Below are 24,817 nucleotides of genomic sequence, written 5' to 3'. Positions count from 1 at the left end.
ATGCTTCAATAGCCTCCATAGGAGGATAGAAGCATGCACAACTCGATTGGCTCTGCTACATAGAGGTGAAGTACAGATCACCTCTATGTAGCAGAAATCCAGGTGTACTTTGAGCGCCGACCACAGGGTGGCGCTCAAAGCAATCGGCCATCAACAACCATAGAGGTCTCAAGGAGACCTCTGTTTGTTATGGCAATGCACCACTGACCCCCGATCATGTGACGGGGTCAGCGGTGCGAGCACTTCCGGCCGCACGGCCGGGAGCGCTAGGTAAATGCCGCTGTCAGCGCTTGACGGCGGCATTTAACTAGTTAATGGGCGCGGGCGGATCGCGATTCCACTCGCGCTCATTGTGCGCACATGTCAGCTGTACAAAACAGCTGACATATCACGGCTTTGAGGTGGGTTCACCGCCGGAGCCCACCTTAAAGCAGGGGATCTGCCAGCTGACGTACTATTCCATCAGCTGGCAGAAAGGGGTTAAATTGTAGACCTTGACATGTGATCCTTAACCATTTACAGAAGCCATCCTTTTTTCAACTTAAGACTTTTTACAGATGATGTTATGTTTGCATCAAGAATTTGTTAAAATGTCATTGAATCCACTCTTTCCTTTACCCATGAAATGTTCCTCGTGCCATTGGCTGAATGGTTAGCAAGATGTTCTTTTCCTGAAATTTTATGGCCTTTTTCTCCACTCATTCCTTTGATCATTGTGGCTAAAGAGTCATATTTTAACGTCATCAGTCCATAGGACTTGTTTCCAAAATGCAGGTTTGTTTAGATGTTTTGTCGCAGGAGAGGTTTTCTTCCAATGATTCTTCCTTGAAGGTCATATTTGTGCAGATGTCTCTGAACATCAGAACAATGTGCCACAACTCCAGACTCTGCTACATCTTTCTGAAGATCTGTTGCAGTCAAGCGGGGGTTCTGATTTTCCTCTCTTGCAATCCAATGAACAGCTCTCACTCAAATTTTGCTTGGTCTTAAAGACCTTATCTTGACTTCTATTGTTCCTGTTAACTGCCATTTCTTAATTACATTTCAAACTGAGGAAGGGGCAACTTGAAAGTGCTTTGCTTTCTTCTTATAGCCTGCTCCTGCTTTGTGAGCCTCCACTCTTTTAATTTTCAGAATGCTAGGCAGCTGCTTACAAGAACCCATTGCTTCTGTTTTTGGCACTTATAAAGCTGGGAAATTTGCAACACCTGGCCTTTCCGAATGATGATAGTGAACAAGCCATAACCCTAACAGACTAATTAAGGTCTAATACCTTGGTCAAAGTTATCTGAGCACACAAATCTCCAAAGGTGCTCAAACTTTAGCATTGGCCTATTTTACTTTTTGTAATTTTTAAAATATAAAAAATGACAATAGATTTTTTTTACAAAATTAGACTTCAGCCCTTTTAGAGATCATTTATTTTCTTCAACTTTTAACTGTTAACAATAACATTAATTTTGGCACTAACTTGTTCATGCCAGTGAATGACACAACTGTACAGTATAAATTCCTAATGAACCACTAATGATAATTACTAGTTTTATTTGTTTCTGTATAGGTGTGTTAAAGGGCTAGTCCATCCTATTTTTATCTTAACCCTTTAACCCCAAAGCCTGATTTCATCTAATACAATTCTGACCAGTGTCACTTTTAGTGATAACTCTGTAATCCCTCTATATATGCGTCTGATTCTGAGAAAATTTTTTCATGACATGTTGTACTTCATCATAGTGGCAAATTTTGTTTAATATGATTTGCGTTTATTTATGAATATATCCAAAATTTGACAAAATATGTGAAAATTTTGCAATTTTCAAGCTTTTAATTTTTATGGCATAAGCCAGATAGTTATACCACATAATATAGATAATAAATTACATTTACTACATATCTACTTCCCATCAGTGTAATTTTTTTCTTTTTTTTTTTTCAAAGTAATTTGAAGTGACTTTTGGGGGCCTATGTGACAAAAAAAGTTACGCTATTTTAAAAACTTCACCCCTCAAGACCTCAAAACCACATTCAAGAAGTATATTAACCCTTTATGTTCTCTACAGGAATTGAAGCAATGAGGAAGGAAAAAATGAACATTTTAAATTTTCCCACAAAAATTTTGCTTTTTCCCAAAATTTTTTATTTTCACAAGGGTAACTACAGTTTGTGCGCACGACAGGGGTCAGAAGGGAAGGACCAACATTTGACTTTTGGAGTGCAAAATTGTCTGGAATGGATAATGAACACCATGTCATGATTGCAAAGCCCCTGATGTGGAAACTCCCCATGAGCGGCCCTATGTTAAAAACTACACAGCTCATGGAATTTAGAGGTGTGGTGAGTACCTTTAATCCACAAATACTTCACCATATTTTATAACATTTAATCAAGAATTTTTAAAAAATCATTTGTCCCACAAAATTGTTGTTTTGCCCCACATTTTTCATTTTTACAAGAGTAACAGGGAAAATAGACAATTTTTTGTGAAATTTCTGCTGAGTACACCGATACGCCATATGTAGTGGAAAACTACTGTTTGGGCACACAGCATGGCTTGGAAGATAAGAAGCCAAATTTGGATTTTGGAGCGCCAGTTTGGCTGAAATGGATTACAAACGCCATGTCACATTTGGATAGCCCCTGACATGCCAAAGCAGCAGAAACCCTCACAAGTGACCCCATTTTGGAAACTATACCCTACCTATCATGTCAGTTACAGGCCTCTCTCATCTTTTTAAGTGGGAGAACTTGCACAGTTGATGGCTGACTAAATACTTCTTTTCCGCACTGTACATGTTACGGAGTTGATCAAACTCTTTCATCAGGTCTATTTTGATGAAGTACAAAGCATTTGCCAGTAAGCTAGGTGTCTTAGAGATTAGAGAGGCATATATATGAATAATTTAAACAAAAATTGATATTTTATTAGAAATTATTATTATTATTATTATTATTTAATAAAAAGTTCACATATGGATTTGAAATAGTAGCAGAAGTATATTGTAGCGGCATCTAGCCTCAAGATAAATTTCCCGTCCAATTTATTGGGTGTGGTGATTCTGGACTGTTCAATGAACACATGCAGAATCACCTGCATTCAGAAGCCCGCAGCGCTTTGGATGGAGCGGACATGTACTACGTCCAAAGGGCTGCCGGTTCCTGACTGTGAGAACACACACTTATGTGTCCATCAACTTTCAGTTATACTGACCAACTGCTTTAAAGATATGCATATATTATCATTTCATTTGAGCCAACATTAGTAGCAGTCAAGTGGCAATTGGTCAAAAAAGTAATAACAAAGTCTTTATTAAAGTGACAACACAACAAACAACACTGCAAAGTTAAAAACATTAAAAGTGCATATTGCAAAAAAGAGAGAGAACACACACAAAGGCCCACAACAGGGCCGTGCCCTAGCCTGACCCAAAATATATCATGGTCCTTCCTAGCTGCAACATGAACATATCATTTCATGCTAGACATAGTCAATCCAATGCAGCACATATATGAGAAAGGCGTGTGCCAGTTGATGCCATGCAAATGAAGCTGTACAGATGAATATGTACTGCAAAATAATAAGTAGAGTAAATAGAATAAAATGGCCAAGATAAACTTTGAAAAAACTGCAAAAAGGACACGGTGTAGCAATAACCTCTCCAAGGAACCAGGAAGAGCTTTTACAAGTCAATACAGATGGCCCAAATGAAAGGGCTAACAAGTCTCATGCTACCTGGACCAGGGAAGAGTATCACCACAGAGAAAGAATCCTGCCTGGATAAAAAAAGATGTACTGTGGGTGAAAGGAACAGAGGAGGCAAGGGCATGAGTATGCCCGATGCGTATCACCAGAGAAACTGGCTTCTTCAGGGTCAGTGGCCGCAGTGCAGTAGAAGGTGTCTTAATACCTGTGTGTAGTCAGATGGCCATGAAACAGCGAGTGATTTGCGCGTGCGCTCTGTGACTTCTTACGGCGATATGTGACTTGTTACTATCTAAGACCTCATTTTATCTATAGCGCGTGCTTGAATTCATGCATACACACTGACTGTTCCGTGACTCCAGTATGCTCAAGTCTTTTCTGGGCTGATACACGGACAACTGCCAGCTGTTTCACGGCCATCTGACTACACACAGGTATTTAAGACACCTTCGACTGCACTGCGGCCACTGCCCCTGAAATAGCCAGTTTCTCTGGCGACATGCGTCGGGCCTACTCATGCCCTTGTAGAGCTACACTGTGTCCTTTTCTCAGTTTTTTCATAGTTGATCTTGGCCATTTTATTCTATTTACCCTACTTATTATTTTGCAGTACATATACATCTGTACAGCATCATTTGCATGGCATCAACTGGCACACTCCTATCCCATATATGTGCCGCATTGGATTGACTATGTCTAGCATGAAATGATATGTTCATGATGTAGCTAGGAAGCACCATGATATACTTGGGGTCAGGCAAGGGCACAGCCCTATTTTGGGCCTTTGTGTGTTCTCTCTCTTCTTTGCAATATGCACTTTTAAATGTTTTTAACTTTGCAGTGTTGTTGTGTTGTCACTTTAATATAGACTTTGTTATTACTTATTTGGTGATCCCTGTGATTTGCATGCAACTTTTCTTTTTTCTTGGTTTTGTATTACCCAAGCATGTAACGGGAGATCCCTATTAGTGGTGCCCTCCAGTTCTTGGTTTGTGGTAATCGGTCAAAAAAGGTTATGGTGACCAGTCATTATTTGATAAAAGTACTTACATTGAGTGGACTGGCACAGCACCATTTCACCTACAAGCTTCTTTCAATGGGGGCTCAAATTAAATGATTATATATGTATATCTTTAACCTCTTAACGACCGCCAATATCCCTTTTAACGGCAGTAGTTAAGGGTACTTAAACCATAGCGCCGTTAATTAACGGTGCTGTGGAAAAAGTGGATAGCGCCCCAGAGTCTGATTTTCTCCAGGTTCTCAGCTGTTGGGGGTAGCCGAAACCCCAGAGAACATGATTCAGGTCGTTTTTTATCGACCCCGGGGTTGCGATCGCCATTATTAACCATATAACGATGACCAAAAAAAGTGCAATTTGCCATTTAATTTCTCTCTCCTCTGATGTGATCGCACATCAGAGGAGAGAGAAATAGCATCCCTGATCCCCCAGTACCTCCATTGTACCTCCATGGGCCCCTGAAGTCCCCCGTGTCTTCGGCATCTTCTTCCAGGAGAAAATGGCGGGCGCATGCACAGTGCACCCGCTGAGATTTGCCGTCCGTCACCCAGGGACAATAGGGAGATTTTTCCTATTGGTTCATTTTGATCACTATGATAGACCCAATCACAGTGATTAAAATGAAAAAAAAAAGTAAATAAACTCCCCCTTTATCACCCCCTTAGTTAGCGAAAAATAATAAAATAAAGAAAATATATTTATATCATTTTTCCCATTAGGGTTACAGTTGGGCTAAAGTGAGTTGGGCTAAAGTTAGGGTTTGGGTTGGGGCTAAAGTTAGGGTTAGGGTTGGGATTAGGGTTAGGGTTAGTGTTGTGATTATCGTTAAGGTTGGGATTAGGGTTACTGTTGGGATTAGGGTAAGGGGTGTGTTGGGGTTAGGGTTATGATTAGGGTTATGGTTAGGGTTGGGATTAGGGTTAGAGGTGTGTTGGGGTTAGGGTTGGAGCTAGAATTGGGTTTTTTTCACTGTTTAGGTACATCAGGGGGTCTCCAAACGCGACATGGCGCCACCATTGATTCCAGCCAATTTTGCGTTCAAAATGTCAAATGGTGCTCCCTCCTTTCTGAGCTTTGCCGTGTGTCCAAATAGTGGTTTACCCCCACATGTGGGGCATCAGAACACTCAGGACAAATTGGATAGCAACATTTGGGGCTAAAATCATCTTTGTGGGAAAAAAATGTTTTTTTTTTTTATTTTCACAGCTCTGTGTTATAAATTTCTGTGAAGCACCTGGGGGTTCACAGTGCTCATCAGTCATCACACATCTACATATGCTACTTGGGGGTCTAGTTTCCAAAATGGTGTCATTTGTGGGGGGTTTCTACTGTTTAGGCACATCAAGGGCTCTGCAAATGCAACATTATGCCCGTAGACCATTCCATCAAAGTCTGCATTCCAAAACGTAACTTTTTCCCTTCCGAGCCCCGACGTGTGCCCAAACAGTCGTTCCCCCCACATATTTGGTACCATCGTACTCAGAAAAAACTGGAGAACTACATTTGGGGTCCAATTTCTCCTTTTACCCCTGTGAAATAAAAAATTGCGGGCTATAAAATAAAGATTTGGAGACAAAAAGGTCATTTTTGTGGAAAAAATATGATTTTTTGTTTTCATGGCTCTAATTTATAAACTTCTGTGAAGCACTTGGGGGTTCCAAGTATTCACCACACATTTATATAAGTTCCTTAGGGGGTCTACTTTCCAAAATGGTGTCACTTGTGGAAGGTTTCCACTGTTTAGTCACATCAGGGGCTCTCCAAACGCGACATGGCGTCCGATCTCAATTCCACCAATTCAGGATTGAAAGAGTCAAACAGCGCTCCTTCCCATCTGAGCTCTGCCATGCGCTCAAACAGGAGTTTACCCCCACATATGGGGTATCAGCATATTCAGGAGAAATTGCATAACAAATTCTATGGTTTGTTTTCTCTTTTTACACTTGTGAAAATAAAAAAAATTGGTTCTGAAATAAAATGTTTGTAAAAAAAAAGTTAAATGTTAATTTTTTCTTTCCATATTGCTTCAGCTCCTGTGAAGCACGTGAAGGGTTAATAAACTTCTTGAATGTGGTTTTGAGCACGTTGATAGGTTCCCCTTTTTAAAATGGTGTAACTTTTGGGTATTTTCTGTCATGTATACCCCTCAAAGTGACTTTAAATGTGAGATGGTCCCTAAAAAATATGGCTTTGTAAATTTTGTTGTAAAAATGGGAAATCGCTGGTCAACTTTTAACCCTTATAACTTCCTAACAAAAAAAAATTTTGCTTACAAAATTGTGCTGATGTAAAGTAGACATGTCAGAAATGTTATTTATTAACGATATTGTGTGACACATCTCTCTGATTTAAGGGCATAAAACATAAATGTTTGAAAATTGATAAATTAAAAAAAAAATTGCCATATTTCCATTTTTTTCATAAATAAATGCAAGTAATATTGAAGGAATTTTACCACTATTATAAAGTACAATATGTCACAAACAAAACACTCTCAGAATCAGTGGGATCCGTTATAACCTCATAAAGTGACATTGGTCAGAATTTTAAAAATTGGACTGGTCACTAAGCTGCAAATCAGCTCTGTCACTTATGGGTTAAAGCTGTTGGTCAGTGTAACTGACACTTGGTTAGCACAAAAGGCACTTTGAACTTTACTACATTCTGTTTTGAAGATATCTATATATTCAAAAGAGTTGTTTAAACTATATCATGTCATTTCTCATCTTACCTTCATACTGATACCTATATGCAGCTACAGTATATCTCTGCTACTATTTGAAATCCCAATGTGAACTTTTTATAAAAACATTTTTTTTCACAATTTGTAATAAAATATCAAAAATGTTCAAAATTATTCATATATATGCCTCTTTAATTCCACTATGACATTTAGCTTACTGGGAAAAGTTTTGTATCTTATGTCGTTGAAGTTATATCACTAATATTGGGACTTATTGGTTTTAATACTAATTTGATGAGAACCTGATAGACCTGATGAAGGAGTGTGATCGACTCCCTAACTTGTAGTTTTATGAATACATTTTATTTATTACTCACCTGGATTACCTACTCACCTACTCCTTGGCAGCGCACATTCAGTCCGTGGATTTATATTGTTCTTTCATCTGTTGACACATGACGGACCAGATGGGGGACTTGTTTTTTGTAGTAGTTTTTAAAAGGAACATTTTATTTAAATTTTTGAATCACATTTATCCTGTGCCTAAAGCTGGACAATTACATGGGGGTTTCCATTAATTTTTTTAATTACATGATTCAGATGATACCCCCAATTAATCCATTCACTATAATGAGGCAGCAGAATTACTCTGGACTGTCTGGCCTCAGTTGAGCAGTGTTCTTCTTTTACAGGTGCACAAAACTGTGGCTAAGCGTAATTTTGTGCATGCCAAAAAAGACGTACACTGCCAGATTGTAGACCAGAAAGTCCAAAGTTTTTCCATCTGCCTCATCATACACAATCTTCTTTCAGAGGTTCTGTCTGAATCAGGTATTTCAGAGATTAGCATGGAAATCCTGATGCAAGCTCACAGGAAAGAGCACAGTATAAACATGAGCTGAGCCTTACTGTGATTTTTGGAAGGCAGAATACACAAATCAACAGCAGGCCCAGAATTGGCTTTATATATTTTTGCGCCATTCCTCGTGTGGTATGAGTAATTAGATGGCTGTATTCTTCAGGTCAGTGCGATTACAGCAATACCAGATTTAGATCTTTTTTTATATGTCTGGCTACTATCACACACTAAAAAATGTTGTTTTTTACAAAAAAAAATGTTTGCACCGCTATATTTTGAGAGCTATATTTTTCTATACTACTGCTGACTGAACCATGTAAGGGCTTGTTTTCTGTGGGATGAGTTTGATGCTTTCATTAGTACCATTTTTGGGAGGCAGTAATTTTTTTAACCTTTTAAGGTTTGTTTCGGTTGCAATCAGAAAACTTCCCAATGTTAGCCGAACGTATCCAAACCCCATTGAATGCAATGGGAGGCAAACCAAATGCATATAGAAAAACTTAAAGGGGGCACAAAATATGCCAAAATAGGTCAAATTAGGGGCAGACATCATGAAAAGTGTCATCAATTGACCCAGAGTACAAATAGTATAATTGCGCAACATGGATGCATGGGACATGGCTTGGACCAGCATTTCTAGCTTAAACATTGATCAGTAACAGGTAGATGAGTGAAAGGTGTAGGTCTGGTGCTCTTAGAGCCCTGTTAAATTCAGGCAACACACATGAAGGAGACACAAGTTGAAGTCCAAATATTTCCAAAAAGTTATGGTCAGACACCAGTAAACGTGACATCAATTGACCCACAGTAGAAATGTTATTATAGAGCTGCAGTCAGGCATGGGCCATGCATGATACATGTTCTAGGCCAGCAGTTACAGCTTTGAATGTAAGTTCACATTAAGAGGTGGGTGATGGATTGGTATATGCCTGCTGTGCTGGAAGCTCTAATAACTCATGCAACTGCTCAAACTGCTTTTCTGCTCAGCCACACTCAGGTGGCATAACAGCATATCAGCTTCGTAGACTACTATTTTTAGAAACATTAAAAGAGAGTAACAAAGGTAGTTGACTGAAAGGAAGTGCAGGCCTGCCAGTCTGGGAGTCCCACTGCTACATGCAACGCACATGAAGAAGACCAAACTTGGAGTCCAGACATTTCTAAAAATTAGGGGCAGACACCAGCAATAGTGGCATCGATTGACCCACAGTAGAAATTTTATACTGGCACAGCATGGATGGATAGGTCAGGGCTTGGACCAGCATTTCTAGCTTACAAAATGATCAGACTGCATGCACTTCAAATTGATGTTAAAAACCTATAACGTTGCCCTTCACCTCGCCAAACAGACCTACTACACCACCCTTCTCTTCTCACTATCCAACAACCCCAAGAAACTTTTTGACACCTTTCACTCCCTTCTCAGGCCAAAAGCACAAGCCCCTATCACAGACATTTGTGCTGATGACCTGGCCTCCCACTTTATAGAGAAAATAGATAACATCTGTCAGGAAATCCGCTCCCAACCACCAAGTTCAGTGACTCTCATCCCTCCCTGCATTTCCCCTGGCGCACTCTCCACATTTGATCCCATTACAGGAGAAGTCTCCAGGCTCCTCTCTTCTTCTTGTCTGACTACATGCACTACTGACCCCATTCCCTCACATCTCCAGTCTCTCTCTCCAGTCGTCACAACTCACCTAACTACAATCTTTAATCTATCCCTCCCCTCTGGCGTTTTCCCCTCCTCCTTCAAACACTTTATCATTACTCCATTATTAAAGAAACCATCTCTTGACCCATCCTGCACAAATAACTACAGACCAGTTTCCAATCTCCCCTTCATCTCTAAACTCTTGGAGCGCCTAGTCTACTCCCACCTTACCCGTTACCTCTCCACTCACTTCCTCCTAGACCCTTCACAGTCTGGCTTCTGCCCCCTACATTCAAAGAAACTGTACTCATCAAAGTGACCAATGACCTTCTGACAGCAAAATGTAATGGTGACCACTCTTTGCTCATTCCTCTTGACCTTTCTGCAGCTTTCGACACTGTGGACCACCATCCCCTACTCTCTGGGCTCCAGTCACTAGGCATTAAGGACACTGCTCTCTCCTGGTTCTCTTCCTACCTTTCTGATCACTCCTTCAGTGTTTTGTTTGCTGGCTCCACTTCATCTCCTCTTCCTCTCGCTGTCGGTGTACCTCAGGGGTCAGTCCTTGGCCCCCTTCTCTTCTCTCTCTACATGGCCCCAATTGGACAGACCATCAGCAGATTTGGCTTTCAGGAACATCTTTATGCTGATGACACACAACAATACACGTCTTCCCCTGACCTTACCTTCTGTACTACAGATCGCCAGTGACTGTCTGCCTGCAGTCTCCAACATCATTTCCGCTCTCTATCTGAAACTCAACCTCTCCAAAACTGAACTTCTCCTGTTCCCACAATCTACCAACTTCCCTAAATCTGACATTTCCCTTTCCGTGGGTGGCACCATAATACCACCCTGGCAGGAGGCGTGCTGTCTGGGTGTTATGATTGACTCCGATCTCTCCTTCACATCCCATATACAACACAATGCTAACATTATTACTTACAAGGGTTGGACAAAATAATGGACACACGTGGAAACATAAACAAAAGTTAGTTTAATATGGTGTAGGTCCACCTTTTGCGGCGATTACAGCCTCAATTCTCCAAGGTATGGATTCATACAAGGTGTGAATTGTTTCCAAAGGAATTTTAGCCCATTCTGCAGTTAAAACACCCTCCAGTTCTTTGAGCGACGATGGCGGTGGAAATTGACGTCTAACTTGAATCTCTAAAATCGACCATGAATGCTCAATAATGTTGAGGTCTGGGGATTGTGGGGGCCGGATGAGATGCTCAACTTCATTAGAATGTTCCTCATGCCATGCTTTAACAATTCTAGCTGTATGAATTGGTGCATTATCATCCTGAAAGATGGTGTTCCCCTCCGGGAACAGTGCTTGAACCATTGGATGCACTTGGTTGCCCAAAATGCCTAAATAATTTTGGCTGTTAATTCTTCCATGAAGGGATGTCATTGGCCCAGCGGATCTCCACACAATAGCACTCCAGATCATCACAGAACCTCCGCCATGTTTTACGGTTGGGAGAAGGCAGTCTGGATGGAATGCTTCTTTCAGCTGTCTCCAAACGTGCACTCGGCCGGAGGTCGAAAATAGGGTAAACGATGATTCGACTGAGAATATCACATGTTTCCACTGCTCGAGGGACCAATTCTGGAGGTTTCTACACCACTCTAAATGCTTGGAAACATTTGTCATTGAGAGCATCAGTTTTCTAATTGCAGCTCTTCCGTGGAATCCACATTTCTGCAGCTCCCGGCGAACAGTTTTTGTGGAAACTCAGTTCTGTAGGTGTTCATTGAGCTCAGCAGTGATTTTTGGAGCCGTGGTATTGCGATCCTCTCACACAATTCGCTTTAGAGTCCGACTATCTCTCACAGTCAACTTTGACTTTCGTCCGGACCTGTGCTTTGCTGCAGACATTTTTCCTTCTCTTTCAAGCGCAGTCATTACTTTGGAGACAGTACCCCTTGATACGCCAAGCATTCGGGCACTTTCTGTTACACTAGCGCCTGCCATACGAGCACCAACAATTTGGCCTCTTTGAAAATCTGAGAGGTCTGCCATTGGTATCAGGTTCTCATCAATGTTCTTACAATTATGCAAAACAAACAGTTAATTTACATACACATATCACATAACACAAATAATCAACTACAAAACACTACCATATGTCACGGTTTGCATTTTTATCACATGTTCGAAGATTATGATGCCAAGTTGATTTTACAATGTTGGCAGATAATGTGAGTTGGGTCATCTTTTGCGGTCTCAAAAAAGGCCCAGGCTAGGCAACAATTGCCGCTTTCAAACTGCTGACCGATGACTGCTATTAGCCACAGCCACAGTTTTGGCTGAGGATGCAGTGCCTGTCATGGTTGCATCATTTTCTGTCTGTGCAGGAAGCCGCAGTGTAACTTTGTCGTGATCTTCCTCCTACACATCCTCTACTAAGCTAGTCAGCTGCATGCCTCTATTTACAACCTTATCGTCATCCTCTATGTTCTCCCACTTTTCGCCCTGAGAGACACCTTCCTCCTCTTCTTGTACTAACAGCACAGTACAGTCCTCGTATGTCTCAGGTATTTGAGTCTCTGCAGACTCACCCATCTGTGGTTCCCCACAGACAGTTGTTCAGCTGGAGAGTTGTGACGCAATGGGAAACAAGGGTAATTTGGGTGCCACCTCTGGCACATATGGTACTGTGTGTGATGTTAAGCTGAAGGAAGAGTAGGAGAGGTCACTTGATGCAACGCTTGCCATCAACTGGAGCACATTCTCTTTCTACAAGGGGTACCGCTGTGCGGCTTCGAAACAAAGGGAGTGGAGTAGCCTGTCCAGTAACACAAGTTGTCAGTTACCTTTCGATAGGACGAGCCATTGTTTGTTCAGTAGAGCCTTCAGTAACTTTACCATCTACCCCACATACACCTCAAACACCAAGCCTATTCCTCCTTCTACCATAACCTGGCTTTTCCCACTCATGTTGGATGTACCCCTCTTTTAACCAGCTGCTTCACAACCTTAGTCCTAGACCTGTCAGTCACCCATCACTAATTTAACAATCAGTATTTATTGGCTGAAATAGTGTGGCTGGACCACACAATTAGCACAAAAGATTTAGGTGCTGAAACGTGAACTGATGGTGGACCATAGAATTAGCACAAAAGATTTATATGCTGAAATGTGGACTGGTGGCTGGACCACACAAATAGCACAAAAGATTTATTTGCTGAAATGTGGACTGGTGGCTGGACCACACAATTGGCACAAATGATTTATATGCTGAAATGTGGACAGGTGGCGGGACTACAGAATTAGTACAAAATATTTATTTGCTGAAATGTGAATATAATTATGATAATTTTGGTCAGCCAGCCACTTTTGGTAAGATTCACGCTGTTCCTTGTTTTCGCCATTTGTGGATAATTGTTCTCACAGTGGTTCACTAGAGTCCCAAACCTCTAGAAATTGCTTTATGACCTTTCACAGACTGATACATCTCAATTACATTGTATCTCATTTGTTCCAGAATTTCTTTGGATCGTGACATGATGGTTAGATTTGATGATCTTTAGGTCTACATCGCTTTGTCAGCATGTCCTATTTAAGTGATTTCTTGATTGAGAACAGGTGTGGTAGCAATCAGGCCTGGGTGTGGCTAGGGAATTTGAATTCATTTTTCCAAAGATGTGATAAGCCACAGAAGGGGGTAGGGGTGACAATCACTTTTTCACAATGGGTCCAATAGGTTAGGGTTAGTATTTATTTTTTACCTTAATAATAAAGAACTTGATTTAAAAACTGCATTTTGTGTTTGCTTGTGTTATCTTTGTCTAATATTTAAATTTATTTGGTGATATGAAACATTTAAGTGTGACAAGCGTGCAAAAGAATAGGAAACCAGGAAGGGGGCAAACACTGTTTCACACAACTGTATATATATCAAGGACCATAATGAATATATATATATATATATATATATATATATATATATATATATATATATATATAGACATACACACATGGTCAAAATTGTTGGTACCCCACGTTTAATGACAGAAAAACCCATGATGGTCACAGAAATAACTTGAATCTGACAATAATACATAAAAAAAGAGGAAAATGAACAAATGAAAGTCAGACATTGCTTTTCAACCATGCTTCCACAGAATTTTAAAAAAAAAAAATTAATCTCGTAAAATAGGCCTGGACAGAAATGATGGTACCCTTAACTTAATATTTTATTGCACAACCTTTTGAGGCAATTACTGCAATCAAACGATTCCTGTAACTGTCAATGAGACTTCTGCACCTCTCGACAGGTATTTTGGCCCATTCCTCAAGAGCAAACTGCTCCAGTTGTCTCGTGTTTGAAGGTTGCCTTTTCCAGATGTCATGTTTCAGCTCTTTCCAAAGATGCTCAATAGGATTTAGGTCAGGGCTCATAGAAGGCCACTTCAGAATAGTCCAATGTTTTCCTCTTAGCCAATCTTGAGTGTTTTTAGCTGTTTTGGGTAATTATCCTGTTGCAAGACCCATGACTTGTGACTGAGACCAAGCATTCTGACACTGGGCAACACATTTCTCTCTAGAATCCCTTGATAGTCTTGAGATTTCATTGTACCCTGCACAGATTCTAGACACCCTGTGCCTTATGCAGCAAAGCAGCCCCAGAACATAGCACAGCCTTCTCAATGTTTCACAGTAGGGACAGTGTTCTTTTCTTGATATGCTTCATTTTTCCATCTGTGATCACAGAGCTGATTTGCCTTGCCAAAAAGGTCCATTTTTATCTCATCTGTCTATAGGAGATTCTCCCAAAAGCTTTATGGCTTGTCGACATGTAGTTTTGCAAATTCCAGTCTGGCTTTTACTGTATGTGATTTTTTTTAACAATGGTATCCTTGATTGTCTCCCATGAAGTCCACTTTGGCTCAGACAACGATGGATGGTGCGATCTGACACTGATGTTCCTTGAGCTTGAAGTTCCCCTTTAATCTGTTTAGTAGTTTTTCTGGGCTCTTTTGTTACCATTCCTATTATTACTATCTCTTTGATTTGTCATCAACTTTCCTCTTGCGGCCACGTCCAGAGAGGTTGGCTACAGTCCCATGAATCTTACCTTTCTGAATAATATGTTGTCACAGGAACATTAAGCTGCTTGTAGATGGTCTTATAACTTTTACCGTTAACATGTTTGTCTATAATTCTCTTTCTCATCTCCTGAGACAACTCTTTCCTTCACTTCCTCTTTCCATGTCACCAAACAGCACAGTGAGTATCTGCAGCCCTATATGCAGGCCCACTCACTGATTCCAAGATTGTAGACACCTGTGATGCTAATTAGTGGACACACCTTGATTTAACATGTCCCTTTTGTCACATTATTTTCAGGGGTACCATCATTTCTGTCCAGTCCTATTTCATGAGTTTTATTTATTTTTTTCATTCTGTGGAAGCATTTTTGAAAAGCAATGTCTGACTTTCATTTGTTTATTTTCATAGTTTTTTTTTATTTATTACTACTTTTGTCAGATTCAAGTTATTTATGTGACCATTGTGGGTTTTTCTGCCATTAAAGGAGGGGTACCAACAATTTTGACCATGTGTGTATGACTAGGGTTGAGCGAAACAGATCGGCACTTTTCAAAAGTCGCCGACTTTTAGCAAAGTCGGGTTTCGTGAAACCCGTCCCGATCCCACTCTGGGATCGGGTCGGCGGTACACGATCTGTAATCCAAAGTCGGGTTTCGTTTTTTATATATATATACAGTACAGACCAAAAGTTTGGACACACCTTCTCATTTAAAGATTTTTAAGAGTGAAGGCAAAAGGGCCAACAAGTGCTAAGCATCTCTGCAAACTCCTTCAAGATTGACTACCAGTGACTACCTCTTGAAGCTCATCAAGAGAATGCCAAGAGTGTGCAAAGCAGTCATCAAAGCAAAAGGTGGCTACTTTGAAGAACCTAGAATATAAGACATAATTTCAGTTGTTTCATACTTTTTTGTTAAGTATATAATTCCACATGTGTTAATTCATAGTTTTGATGCCTTCAGTGTGAATGTACAATTTTCATAGTCATGAAAATACTGAAAAATCTTTAAACGAGAAGGTGTGTCCAAACTTTTGGTCTGTACTGTATATATATATATATATATATATATATATATATATATGTCATAGAGACACATATATATATATATATTTATATTTACTTCAGCGCGATAATGTTGAAAAGCCGGTAATTCAATTGCCGGCTTTTCATTTCTCCTGCCTAAACCCGACATGATATGAGACATGGTTTACATACAGTAAACCATGTCATATCCCCCTTTTTTTTGCATATTCCACACTACTAATGTTAATAGTGTGTATGTGCAAAATTTCGGCGCTGTAGCTATTAAATTTAAGGGTTAAATCGCGAAAAAAATTGGCGTGGGCTCCCGCGCAATTTTCTCCGCCAGAGTGGTAAAGCCAGTGACTGAGGGCAGATATTAATAGCCAGGAGAGGGTCCATGGTTATTGGCCCCCCGTGGATAAAAACATCTGCCCCCAGCCACCTCAGAAAAGGCACATCTGGAAGATGCGCCTATTCTGGCACTTGGCCACTCTCTTCCCACTCCCGTGTAGCGGTGGGATATGGGGTAATGAAGGGTTAATGCCACCTTGCTATTGTAAGGTGACATTAAGCCAGATTAATAATGGAGAGGCGTCAATTCTGGCACCTATCCATTATTAATCCAATTGTATGAAAGGGTTAAAAAACACAGACACACATGATTAAAAAGTATTTTAATGAAATAAACACACAGGATGTTTTAATATTTTATTGCTCTCTCAATCCACCTGAAGACCCTGGCTTGGAAAAATAATAAACCAACAATATACATACCCTCTGATGAACTGTCACGTCCATCGAGGTAAATCCATCTGAAGGGGTTAAAATAGTTTACAGGCAGGAGCTCTGCTATAATGCAGCTGTGCTCGTGCCTGTAAACCCCGGCGAATGAAGGAAATGTAGGTCAATGACCTATAGTTACCTTCAGTTGCGGTGATGCGCCCCCTGGTGGATGTCCTCATATGACCTGGAGCGTGGGAAAAAGTTCCCAGTCTGCAGTTCATGAGGACATCCACCAGGGGGCGCATCACCGCGACTGAAGGTAACTATAGGTCATTGACCTACATTTCCTTCATTCCCCAGGGTTTACAGGCACGAGCACAGCTGCATTATAGGAGAGCTCCTGCCTGTAAACTATTTTAACCCCTTCAGATGGATTTACCTCGATGGACGTGACAGTTCATCAGAGGGTATGTACATTGTTGGTTTATTATTTTTCCAAGCGAGGGTCTTCAGGTGGATTGAGAGAGCAATAACATATTAAAACAACCTGTGTGTTTATTTCATTAAAATACTTTTTAATCATGTGTGTGTGTGTGTTTTTTAACCCTTTCATACAATTGGATTAATAATGGATAGGTGTCAGAATTGACGCCTCTCCATTATTAATCTGGCTTAATGTCACCTTACAATAGCAAGGTGGCATTAACCCTTCATTACCCCATATCCCACCGCTACACGGGAGTGGGAAGAGAGTGGCCAAGTGCCAGAATAGGCGCATCTTCCAGATGTGCCTTTTCTGGGGTGGCTGGGGGCAGAAGTTTTTAGCCACGGGGGGGCCAATAACCATGGACCCTCTCCTGGCTATTAATATCTGCCCTCAGTCACTGGCTTTAACACTCTGGTGGAGAAAATTGCGCGGGAGCCCATGCCAATTTTTTCCGCGATTTAACCCTTAAATTTAATAGCTACAGCGCCGAAATTTTGCACATACACACTACTAACATTAGTAGTGTGGAATATGCAAAAAAAAGGGGGATATGACATGGTTTACTGTATGTAAACCATGTCTCATATCATGTCGGGTTTAGGCAGGAGAAATGAAAAGCCGGCAATTGAATTACCGGCTTTTCAACATTATCGCGCTGAAGCAAATATTAAAAAAGTATGCTTCCCCATTGAATTGCATTAGGTTTCGTGTTTTGGCCGATCCCCGACACCGACTTTTCAATAAGATTGGCCGATTTCACTCGACCCGACTTTTGAGAAAGTCGGGTTTCGTGAAACCCGACTCGATCTCAAAAAATGAAAAGTCGCTCAACCCTATGTATGACGCACCACCTTGTGAGATGCAGGGCCTAGTATCTCAGAGGATGGTTCAGTCACGGTAACTCCGATGGCTCTAACAATCCCTAGGTTAGGTGGCAATTATAAAGGGGGAGACGACGGATATATGAAACTGAGAGTTATGTCGATGCATGCAAGGTATGAGGCCACGGACGAAAGAAGCATGCACCGGGGGTCCCGTGCAAACTTGAAAGATGAACTTTACTGAAGATGGGTAACAATTCTAATATTTTTTCAATATATAACAGTCATGGGTAGCCGATAAAATTTTTCGTACACATTGCGACGGTCAAAGCCTTTTCTTGGTCCTGGCCTTGGGATGGTGGTAACTTTCCATTTGACAAACTGTGCTGCGTGAAGGGGAAGGATCAGCCGACCTTAATTGAATTGGAGTATCCGGGGAATCTGCTGTGCAGTTCTGCAGTTCCTTCTCTTGTCTCAGTACTCTGTTGCTGTAAAAACAGGGCGCTCCGAATAGGGTGCTATTTGTACTCCCCGCATGTCCCAATCCAGGAGCCCCAATTTTCCACCTACTCTCCTCACCAAAACCACCTGTAACGCAACCTTTTTCGTCCCCCACTCACCACCTCCAACTGCCACATATTTTCAAATCAGAAAAACAAGTGCAATGCCAAACTAAGGCAAAAGAGGGCAGCATAGTACTGCAAGTTGTAATACCAAAACAAGGCAGGAGTGGGTAGCATAGTATTAAATAATTTACCTCCTCCCAAGGCAAGATGGGGAGCCGATGTTACAAGTGTAATCATGTTAGGAATAGAGAACACACTTACCATATGACATATAACATACATTAGTAATGTTTTTTGGGTCACCACATGTGTATATATATATATATATATATATATATATATATATATATATATATATATATATGTATATATATATATATATATATATATATATATATATATATATATATATATTCATGTACTTAACCCATACTGCTGCAGCCAATCAGTGGCCACCTCAGTTACCAAACCATCACTAATGCAACAACTTATTGACTACAGCGATCACATGCTATCCAGTGTGAAGAGAAAGAAAGGAGACTTTCTCTTCTGACTTAGCATGTGATCATTGCAAAAAATCAGTGGCCCCAGCAGTTATGTTTCAATCACTTATTGGCAGCAGCAGTCACATGACTTGACATAACCCACCCAGTACACAAAAAAAGCGAGGAAACTGGTAGGTAACACTGATAGCAGTAATGAGGAACTGTTGGTGACTATGTTTTTTTCCTTTATTTTAAGAACATCATTGGAAAACAATATTTTTAAATGAAAAGAGGTAGACAACCCATCTAAATACAACTAAATCAAACATATTGTACATATTTGTGGAGAATTACACCCATGAAGCATATTTTATGATTGTACATCTGCTTAATAATTAGTTAATTGCATTATGGACATTTCAAAGTATGATATAGCTACACAGGTAAGTCAGAGCTAAAGTCATGTTATCTGCCAGTCACAGTTGTTTCCTACCGTATACCATATGTTACTTATTAAATTGTGATTTATAATATACTTGCCTGCATTGGTGGGCATCTTAGATGCATCATGTTGAGCTGGAGACTTGTTTTTGTCTTGTTTTTTCCTTTTTGTATTTGCAGCTCTGACTGAGCGAAGAAGAACTTCACTTGCCTTGAAGAAGGCAACTAAAAAAGGCTGCTTTGACTGAGGGCCATGTCTGCCAACAAGACCCAATGACTTAACATTGACACTCCTGCCTAAAAGAGAATAAAAAATAACATTCATTATTATTCACTCAGATTTGGTTATCATGTATACAGCAGAGTGAGTAAAGCAGTGACACATTATGGCCCCAGACTTTGATGGATGCTCTACTGTAGCTCAACACAACTTGTTGTCGTTTGGGAACTTGTAAGGCTTCTTTTACACTTCCATCGGTATGGGGCCATCACGAAGTGTCGGCGCGACGTACCGATGGAAGTGTTTGCTTTCACATTTCCGTCTGCTTTGCTGAGCAGGAAAGATCGTGAGAGCGATATTTTCTGCTGGGCATGCGCAGTGTGAAACACAGGATGCGACGTACGGAAAAACATTCCCTTGAAGGTTTTTCCAAGACAGTGGTCCGACAAAACCCGACGCATCCAGTGGACGATGCATGCAACGTATGGCCATATGTCGCAATGCGTCGCTAATGCAAGTTTATGGATAAAAAACGCATCCTGCGGGCAACTTTGCAGGATGAGTTTTTTCTCCAAAATGACACATTGCGACGCTGGCCAAATGGCAGAAGTGTGAAAGTGGCCTAATCTAATAGAGTGCATGAAACTTCTGATTGAAACATCTTTGCATAACTTTGCATGTTCATGGTGCTAACTCTTCTACAAAATGAAAAAAAATTATTCTGTGAAATTTGAATGACTACAATGTAAACATACACAGAAAACCTATTTATCATTAAATATATGTATTTTTATAATAAAATATGTATGTTTCGTGGATTTTATGTGTTTGCAGATTGAGTGTTAAAGAGGTGAGTATACTCAACTCCTGTACCGACACCGTTACAGTGATGTTGGCACTTGCATTCTTGAGGTTGTTATGACATGTGAGCCCTGTGCCCAATCAACGGTGGGATCGCTGTCCCCACCTTTGGATATATAAGTAATGCAGAGGAGGTGAGAGCTGCTTCTGGTCACTCATCACGTCTTGATTATGTATATGTCTGTAGAAGGGGAAAGTGACTCCAGTGCTGATTGGGTGCAGGGCTCACATGTTATAACCTCACGTGAGCTCCGGGAACACGAGTGACAACACCACTTGAACAGTGCTATCACAGAAGTATGGGTGTTTTTATTTTAACAGGCAAAAATTAGAGTGAGAAGGGGACAGCCCATTTAAAGGTGCAAAGAGAGTTTGATTTTTTTTGTCAAAACATCTCCGCTTTTGTCAAAGCGAATGAGTCTCTGCTGCGATTCCAGACATGGTGCATGCAAACGGTCACAAAAGCAATATCGATATTAATCATAGGACAACTTCTTACATCTGCATTTCCTGTTAGTGAAGGTCTAGTAAAGATCTGGAGGATTAAATAAAATTGACTACATCTTTTTGAAAAAAAAATTTGCCAAGATTTTAACATTGATGGTCCTTGAAATGAGGATCAAAAAAGCACTTTCAGGTAATTTTGTTTTAATCACCAGTAAAGCTACATTTATACAAAAATGCTAAAAGCAATAATTTATAAATATTCATGTAGTGGAAATGATCTCTCACTCTACTTTATACATTCACAGCTGGCTTGATTAACTATAAAATAAGCTACATTTACCTAGCAATGCAGCATATGTATACAAACATTTATCCTTGAATTCCTTTAAATGAAAAGTAAAAACCTCCAGATTGCATACCGACAACTAGCATTCAAGATAATTAAGCTTAAAGGAACTGAAGCAGAAATTATAATGATTGTAGCAATTGTACGAACTTAATGGTTTGTTTTGAAGATAAACTACCAAAGTTGAATTAGGAACAGTATGTGTAAATATTTATCGTAATTTCTATTAACTTATGTAAATAGGCATTATATTTGCAGTATTTCTGATGACAAATACATACTAGTTTTTTTTGCTCTCTCTTTTTTGGGCAAGTCATTGAGAAAAATGATACTTACAGTAGCAAGCTTTCGTACATTGATTCTATTTACAGGGCTCAAAAATGACACAAGCTTCATTTGCCTAGAGTCTTAGATACGGGCCTCCACCACTCAGATTGACGCAGCCTTCTTATACCTCCAGGCGGCAAGACATAAGAATTTAGAAAAGATTTAAAGCGCATCTCTACCAATTGAAATGTTGTTCAAGAAGAGGTGATTATTCAGCTTATGGGACATACAGACAGCCATGTAACTCATGCGATGATCACAATACAGTGCACAGACTGGCCAGGCATGTCTCCTGACCTGAACATGACAGCATGATGTATTTCTATGCTGCTGTCAAGCTCAGGTTGGTAGAGCAGACAGCGAGGATTGCATTGCAATCACATGAGTTTTACAGCTGTCTGTCTGCGCCTTTAGAATTCTATTGTTTGGTGGTATCAAACTTGAATGCTTATTGGTCTGAAGCAGATGAGGTGATGTATAATTGTATAATAAGGAAGGGTATGGCCTAAGGATATCAGCACCATTTTTTGAGGTGTTCAAAATTATTAGACAGCTTGTTTTCCTCCAGCTAAGTGGGTCAAAGATGAGATTTACCTGACTGTAAAAATAAAAAAGTTGTTATAAGTCTTTCAGAGGGATGCAACACTCTTGAAATTGCTAAGATATTAGAATGTGATAACAGAATCATCAAAAGTTTTGCTGTAAATAGTCAACAGGTTCACAAAAAACTTGGTGAGAAAAAAAGATGTACAATAACAGCCAATGTTTAAAGAAGACGTGATCAAGGTAAGGAAAGCTGAAATCTGTCCACCACTGAAAAAACACATAAGTTGAAAAGTCAAGAGTGGGCCAAGAAATATCTGAAGACGGATTGGTCTTAGGAATTGATGAGATTAGAGTGACTCTTGATGAACCATAAGGTTGGCCAGTTGCTGGATCAATAATGGGCACAGACCTTCACTTTGATTCAGACATCAGCAAGGTGGAGGTGCGGTACTTTTTAAATCAAGTCATTTTTATTAAAAACTTCAAACACAAATTTTCCATCTTTCTAATAGCATGAATTAATAATTTAATAGTATATTACATAAACAAAGTAACTCAACTTTGATTCCCTAAGTCACCCTAAACCCAAATCCCAACATTCTAGTGAAGTCCATTTTCATTTTCAGAGCAGTTCTAGAATAGCAGAGGAAAACATTCATAGAAAGGGGGTAGAAATAGCAAAAAAGAAGACTAACAAGGGATAGCATCATAAATATTCTATCTCTAATGTGAAGATTTGTGGGCAGCCCTAGCGTGTCCAACCAAGGACTCCATATCTTTTCAAATTTGCGAATAGAGTTACATTTATGATAGACTTTTCTTTCGAACCATATAATATTATTATCCTTCATTATAGTTTTCCCATTAATGGAGGTTGTGTGTCTAACTAATGAGATGAAAGAAGTTTACATGCTTGAAATATGATACAAGAGATACTTATGAATAGGGGAGAGTCGGGATCCACTAAATCTTCAAATAATTCCAATATACATAAAGGTGCTTCCTACAAAATTAGAACATCATCAAAAAGTAAATTTATTTCAGTTCTTCAATACCAAAAGTGAAACTCATATATTATTATTATTATTATTGTTGATGATTATGGTTTACAGCCAAAGAAAACCCAAACATCATTATCTCAGTAAATTAGAATACTTTATAACAGCAGCTTGGAAAATGATTTAAAATCTGAAGTGTTGGCCTACTGAAATGCATGTTCAGTACATGCACTCAATACTTGGTCCGGGCTCTTTTTGCATCAATTACTGCATCAATGCAGCATGGCATGGAGGCAATCAGCCTGTGGCACTGCTGAGGTGTTATGGAAGCCCAGGTTGCTTTGTAGCAGCCTTCAGCTCATCTGCATTGTTTGGTCTGGTGTCTCTCATCTTCCTCTTGACAATGCCCCATATATTCTCTATTTGGTTAAGGTCAGGGAAGTCTGAATACATGTGAGGAATACCTGTTTGTTCCAACATGTATTCAGGCTGTCCAGCAGCCATAAATTATGCTGCTGAGGTGACGAAAACTAAATGTCCGAGCACTATAAAATACTCGGAGATCACCCGAGCATGCTCGGGGAGACCTGAGCAACAATGCTATTTGCACATCACTATTTATTAGGTAATCCCCATATGTATTCAAGCTGTCTAGCAGCTGCAAATCATGCAGCTGCATCCACACAAACTAAATCTCCAAGCATGCCGAAATACTCGGAGCCCACCCGAGCATGCTCGGAGAAACTCGAGTAATGAGCATACTCGCTCATCACTATTCCTCATCAATCCCACAACTAGGGATTTTTGCATAATAGCGATATCCTATCTTGTGTAAAAAAGCTTTTAGTTTTGCATACTCTATGAATTAAATATAGCTGAGAGAGCCTTTGGGCCTAACAAGGATTTCATTTGGGAACAGTTTCTAGAATCCCTCAGTGATCTGCATCCTAGCTTGCATAATGAATATCTGTACATACTTTAAAAAAAACTGCAGGTGCCAGCCATGGCACCTGCTCTGCAGCATAATTGCATGTTTTATGTGCCAATATTAACTGTTTTCCATGTTATTCAGCTAGAAAAAAAATGAACAATTTCAAAATGGCACCCGCCGCACCTGTGCAGCACCAACTATCAGTGTATATAGCTGTGATCCGATAGCTGCTACTGTGCATGCACTGGCAGCACCATCTTACTGCTATCGGCTATCTCCGAAAGCTACTACTGCGCAGGCATGGGTGGCATCATCTTGAAGGAGGTTTTGTTTTCTTCTCCAGTAAGATTGTCAATTGCACTCATAGCTTTATTTTCTTCCTTCAAATCTTTAATTTGAGCTCTTAGGTGGTTCACATGCTCACATCTGTCACAGCTGTATTCACACTGGAACTCCTGCTCCAGTTATGTGTGCATATGGCAATCTGTGTACTAAAAGAAAGCTCCAATTCTACCATTCATTATCCAATCAAGCAAAAAAGATGAAAGAATGCTAAAAAGTAGAGAAAGGTTAAGAGGAGCTGTTAGCAGGTCAAACACGGGCTGTTTATGCTTT

The 24,817-nt window shown here is 40.1% G+C and overlaps 1 protein-coding gene across 1 annotated transcript in view; it reads right to left on the bottom strand.

The window, feature by feature from the left end:
- BMP5 (bone morphogenetic protein 5) overlaps window positions 1-24,817 on the bottom strand; it is a 450,166-nt gene that overhangs the window by 37,228 nt on the left and 388,121 nt on the right. Inside the window, exon 4 of the mRNA XM_077290010.1 lies at window positions 19,626-19,823. Coding sequence (XP_077146125.1) covers window positions 19,626-19,823 — 198 coding nt within the window. The remainder of the gene's footprint in view (window positions 1-19,625; window positions 19,824-24,817) is intronic.

Source organism: Ranitomeya variabilis, chromosome 2 (assembly GCF_051348905.1).
Source record: "Ranitomeya variabilis isolate aRanVar5 chromosome 2, aRanVar5.hap1, whole genome shotgun sequence".
In the NCBI taxonomy this organism is placed as follows: Eukaryota; Metazoa; Chordata; class Amphibia; order Anura; family Dendrobatidae; genus Ranitomeya; species Ranitomeya variabilis.
The sequence above is the reverse complement of the archived record's forward strand: the minus strand, read 5'-3'. Positions and strand labels throughout refer to the sequence as shown.